At 36.8% G+C, this 5,860-nt stretch overlaps 1 protein-coding gene across 1 annotated transcript in view; it reads right to left on the bottom strand.

Moving 5' to 3' along the window:
• Positions 1–210: 210 nt before the first annotated feature.
• The window catches only part of LOC149152198 (smr (Small MutS Related) domain-containing protein), a 254,098-nt gene continuing 248,448 nt past the window's right edge, over positions 211–5,860 (bottom strand). Inside the window, exons 10-13 of the mRNA XM_089442987.1 lie at positions 2,595–2,662; positions 2,360–2,466; positions 2,154–2,209; positions 211–433 (exon numbers count right to left, since the gene is read on the bottom strand). Coding sequence (XP_089299113.1) covers positions 308–433; positions 2,154–2,209; positions 2,360–2,466; positions 2,595–2,662 — 357 coding nt within the window. The 3' untranslated portion in view covers positions 211–307. The remainder of the gene's footprint in view (positions 434–2,153; positions 2,210–2,359; positions 2,467–2,594; positions 2,663–5,860) is intronic.

Genomic DNA, 5,860 nt, shown 5'->3' with positions numbered 1-5,860 from the left:
AAGTGCCTGATATATGGCTTCCTAACCTCAACCATTTGATGCTTTATGAAGTGTCTCTATTTGAATAAAGTTACCCACAACAAAAAGCAACAAAACTACCAATGCAAGACAAAGAAACCTCACCACTAGGTTAGGCTTCCCATACTTCAAGAATTCACCTTTTTCTAAAACTCCCCTCTTCCAGGTTGAGGACATGGATTTCATTTGCACTATAGACTCAATAAATCGACTCTTAATTCCGGGACGATTTGCTCCAAAAACAATCATGCTATACATTTACATTTAGCCTTGGGCATTGGAGGAGACATCAACCATCATTGTCTGTTTTCACAAAACTCAAATCATTAGGATTAATATCTGCTATTTTGATCACAATTGCTCCAGTGTTTTCATCAGTCCAGTTGATTCCTTCTTTCTCCAGAAATTGTGTTACCTGACAGACATCCAAAAACAAAGTTGCAGAACATTAAATAAATTATATCTAAAATTTGATTTTATGATAAGATCAAGTGAAACCAAAGTATGGATCAGGTTAAACAACTGAATTAAAATTATTAAATTACATTAACTCCACGTAATGCTGTGTTTCACATCTGTATGCCAATTTACAATAATTTGTATGACAGATATATGGATCCCATTCTGGTCTGTACGTATGATTACAGCTATAGGACTACAACAGAACGTGCCACTATGATGGAGCTGTACAAGTCCTACAGAATATTGCAGAGGACATGTGCAGAAAGCAGCAGTTTCTTCAGTTATCATGGAATCTGTAATAATAAAACAGGAAGAAAGTTCTCCAAAAATGTATTATTTTACCAACTTGAAAGCACATCTAAACCAGAAATAATGGTAGCTGATAAAATAAGTAGGATGGAAAGTAAGAAGGCAAGCTACGTGGGTGCAGATGGAGGTACAGTTACACCATTTTGAACTTTGGGTGCAGGGGAACATGTATGGTGAGTCGGTGACACCATTTTTGCAAATAATGGTTCACAGGAGTGGGAGAAGCATATGTGTGTGTAGATAGATAGATAGTGGCTGAAAAAAATCAGTGGCTTGTCAATTTTCAGTTTTTATTTCTCAATGAATTGTATTTTAAGCATTCTTTCTTCATATGTTGTAACTTGTTTGAGCTTTTATCTCAAATCCTAGCCTCTAGGTTAGATATAATGGTAAGATATACCACGTTTGAGTTTTTCATTTACAACAAAAACTGATTGAGACAAAGAAAGCATGGTATTATTTTGAACATTATAATTTTTGTTTCATAATGTAATTTTGACATTGTTTGACTGATTGTTGTTCATGCAAGGACCAAACGTTATGGCATTGAGGTAGAAGTCTGTTTTTTGGGTTCCTTTTACTTTCTTTTTTTCGTTTTAAGTTTCATTGCAGGCCATCCCATAACAGGAATCATCCTCCTCTTCCTGCTGGGGGATGCAGCATGCATACCCAACAGGTTTGAGTGCACTGTCACACACTGGCATATGGGAAGGGCATATTACTAGACTACCTAAGCTGTGGGAGGCACACACCTGCACTAGGTGCAGGTAACCCAGGGGCAGATACGCACACCACTACTACAGAGCAATAAAGTCAAACTAACAAGGCTTTAAAACTAGCAAATTGTTAAGGGAAATTCAGCACAAAGCTAAAGTGCAGTACATCAACTGACTGAACATCAATCTCGAGGTTGTTAAATTCATTTAAATAAAAATAACCAAATTCTTACACTTCCCAAATTATTTCAGGTATCTACTAACACCATGCTGTTCAGATAAATTAGTTCATCCCATTATAATAACATATTTTGCAGTTACTGAGTCCCATGAAGTAACTGTAAATAACTACAATCGTGAAACCAATTAGCAAATATTAGATACAAGCTAATTAGTATTTTGGCTGTCCTGACATAGCTTTTACAAGATACACATTTGTAAATGTCATTATAGACTTGTACAGTGTAACAATTGCAGTAAATATCATGCTCCTATAAACAAGCATTAACCAAGATTAAAAGGAAAGCTTGATATATCTTCAATGTAAATATAAGAGATCACACTCAGTTTGGTCTTAAAATTCATAAAAAAGTGTTTTAAAAGAATTTATTGCTATGAAAATAGACAGTCTTAAGCGACAAGACTTACAGCTCGCTTTATCCTTCCACGTGCACTTCCAGTGATAACTTTGAGACAATGAATTGCTGCACAAAATAAAAAATTAAGATGTATGAAACTATGGGGCATGAGCGTTGTATTAATTATATACATGTACTGTCATGCCATCTTCCTTTCACAAGGAAAATCTAGAGTTTAGAACTTAAAACTAAAATTGGGTATTGAACAATGCTCACATGAGATGCAAGCCAGTGACTCAATATGTAGCTTTAGAAGGCGAATGGCCTCTTTTACATGTTGGGAATGCAAATCAATAGTGACATCATTCTGAAAATCCCTATTTCTGCAGATAACGATACACACTTACATTGTCATCATCTTTGGCTAGCAAGCTACTAAACTAGAAAAGAAAGAGAAACTACCAACCAAAACAGCACCCAGTAGAGATGTTCCTAATATAAAACAACTTACTTGATATCAAAGATCTGCTGGCTTGCTTTTTCATCTGCTTCACGAGCAAGTTGCTTGTAATAGTTCCCCTGATATAAATCAATAGGAATCAGATATATATGATCATGCAGCATTCTTATTCTCCTAATTATTGCATATTCATTGAGCTTGGCTATAAAGGTCTCGAGAAGCAAAAGATAAATGCAGGAACTTAGAAGAGCAGACCAATTTGGAAAGTAGCTCAACATCAATGCCAGTCAATTTGAAACTTTGAAATTACTTCCATTACAGATAAGTTTTCTTAGCATGGCTGAGTGGTTCAGATGCTTCTGTTTAGTGACACCAAGAAAGCTGGGCAAAGAAACATCTGTTTCCATTCACTTTTGTCAGATTTAATATCTGGTGAATCATGATCCCTCAGTTCTCTGCATCCCTTCTTACACAATTTTAAAACAATATATTCAATCCCATACATCATACCATGTAACAAAACCTACTTCAATTCTATCACTATTTCAACTATAATGTAAACTTGATTTATACACCCCTGAGCAAACTACCTATACCCATCTCTCAACTTAGTATTATTTTTGAGATCATCAAAATCACTTGATAGATTGTAGCAACTCTAATAACAATTTTCATTTCAGTCAAATTCAACCATAAAATAAAAGTGTATATGAATTTTTAAAGAGAGGGATTAACACAGATCAACAATGCACGAGCACATACCAAGGGAACACCTATACCAAACTTGGTCTAGTTAACTATTAGATATTTGATGGTGATCTTTGTGTGAAGTATTGGTTCTTCCCCAACTTTAAGTATGGTCCAAGATGATGCATCTATAGCCTTAGTTACCTAATGATTGATTGATTTACACTTCCTCATCACAGGAGCAGATGCTTCTTGAGGTAATTGCCCCATCACCTCAGCAGAGCAGAAGTCGTACTATCCAGTGCAGAGAGAGAGATTGGCATTCATGATGGAATGTTTCCTACCTAGAGTAGAGCATTGGGCTATTTGAGGACTTCAAATGATGCTTTACACTCAAAGGATCCCCCAGATGTTGAAACACTGAGCCCATGATGCTTAGTGCTCGAGGTATTGATGATGTGCCCAATGGACACAGGATGCCCCCAAGCTAGCCTTGACACTTTTTGATGGCCATCACTTGACCCAGAGCCTAGATGATGATGGTCATCCTTGAGATGACAAGGGAGGGCTTGTACATCACCTTGGAGCCCCATCGCTTGAGATTGTTGATGCCACATCACCCCTTTTCCTCTTGTGAGGGTAACATAAGGCACTTTTTGGGCATGATGTCTTGGCATGGAGATAATTTTGATGACTTGTACACAGTCGTTAAGTACTTCTTGGAGTACAGAGCACTCTTTAGTCATTGCCTCACACTTTCAGGGCTTATTGAGCTCATTTGGGGGATGATGTCACATCATTGGAGCATTTATTTCCACAAGTGTGGGATTTTATGGCACATTTCTCTTGTTTTCAAGCTCTAACGTTGGCTTGTAATCTTTCTTGTAAAACACTCAAAACTGAACCTGTCTCTAGGACTTTTAGTCATTTTATTTGTAAACTGAGTGGAGGAAGACATATATAATATATATAGAGCCTCCCCCTCACTTCTATTTTCATCATCACACGTGAATTCAGCGTCTCTAGAAATATGTGATTTGCTTCCTTATTCACTACTTGGGAATAGTGTGATCTTTTATGGATGTGATTTATCTTGGATGTGATTATTGGCTTGGAGACATTATTCTGGGATTGAAAGAAGAGCTATTATGGAATCTTTTGTAAGTTTATTGCTGACTATCGATATTTTGCATGCTTTAAATGTTTTAAACAGGGTTTCTATTGCTCCATGTCTAAATGCTCATCATTGGTGAAACTTGGGTTCATTTTTGCATGTAAAATTGTCTTCTTAATAGCCTATAAGGAAACTCCTAGTCTGCAGACCTTATATTTAATTTCTCCCCTCACAAGAATAGTAGCTAGGGTTTTGCAAGTGGATGCCCTAGAGCATCCCCCCTCACTCCATCAAGGTCCTTCCTTGGCATTTAATTCCCTTAATAATCAGTTTTTCCTCTTAGGTTAAGGCACTATACTGTAAGGTGCATTGATTATCTTGAAATTAAATTAAATCTACTTGAACCCTCTCTTTCCTAGACAATTAGGTCAGCCGCTAGGGTTTTAATAGCAGACTTACGAGTAAAGTGGGATTTTATTGCATAGGAGTGGATCTAAACTGTAGGATAATTTATATACCATATAAAAGAGAAATCTAGTATCATAAATTGTCTTGCATGCCTCAGAAGTGTTGGCATCATCCCTATTTATTGTTGTTACACATATCTAGCAGACTTAAAACCCCTTGTTTACATTAAGCCTATTCTCTGTTGGAAACCCTTTGTTCCCTTCTTATTCAGCATCATTTAAAGGTTTTCTCTAAGGCTGCTATATGTCGTGATTTTATTGCATGGGAGTGGCTCTAAATTGTAGGATAATTTATACAACATATAAAAGCAAAATATAGCATCATAAATTGTCTTGCATGCCTCAGAAGTGTTGGCATCATCCCTATTTATTGTTGTTACACATATCTAGCAGACTTAAAACTCCTTGTTTCCATCAACCCTAGTCTTTGTTGGAAACCCCTTGTTCCCTTCTTATCGAGCATCATTTCAAGGGTTTCTCTAAGGTTGTTATATGTCATTACATGCCCTAACATTAAACATCACTCAAAACCTTGTCTTCTCAGTCTTTAGCTCTGCAATTGCACTACTATACCAGCCTTTGACCAAATCCCTATCCCATTCCAATTTAAAGATTTTGTCCTTGAGGGATTTAACATCTTCTTCGGGATCAGTAGCCATCTTATCTTCAACTGCAGGTTCCATCAGTCAACTCTGAATATTACAGATCTGTCTTCAAGCGGTTAAGCTTCAAGAAGAACCTGCTTTGATTCCAATTGTTGGAAATACGAAGAGGGGGGTGAATCAGTATTTCCCTCTTTTTCGCAATTGGTTAGTTAAATTTAATTATTCAGAGCATAAACCAAAACATAAAAACATTATCACATCATAAACACATTGTACAAGTGATTTGTCTCAACAGACGCTTTGCATTATGTATGGTTTACATACTAGCTTTACCAGTTGAGCTGGACGGAAGCATAACGCTCCCCAAGTCTGAAGGAGTTGGCAGATCAAGTATGCAGAGCAGCAGAAGTCTTCAGCCTCCCTTACAATCAACAAGTCAACCAA

This window comes from Pinus tabuliformis, chromosome 9 (assembly GCF_031772625.1).
Source record: "Pinus tabuliformis cultivar Carrire ecotype Pingquan chromosome 9, CPIR1, whole genome shotgun sequence".
Classification (NCBI taxonomy): Eukaryota; Viridiplantae; Streptophyta; class Pinopsida; order Pinales; family Pinaceae; genus Pinus; species Pinus tabuliformis.
Note: the sequence above shows the minus strand (reverse complement) of the source record. Positions and strands in the feature narration are given on the sequence as shown.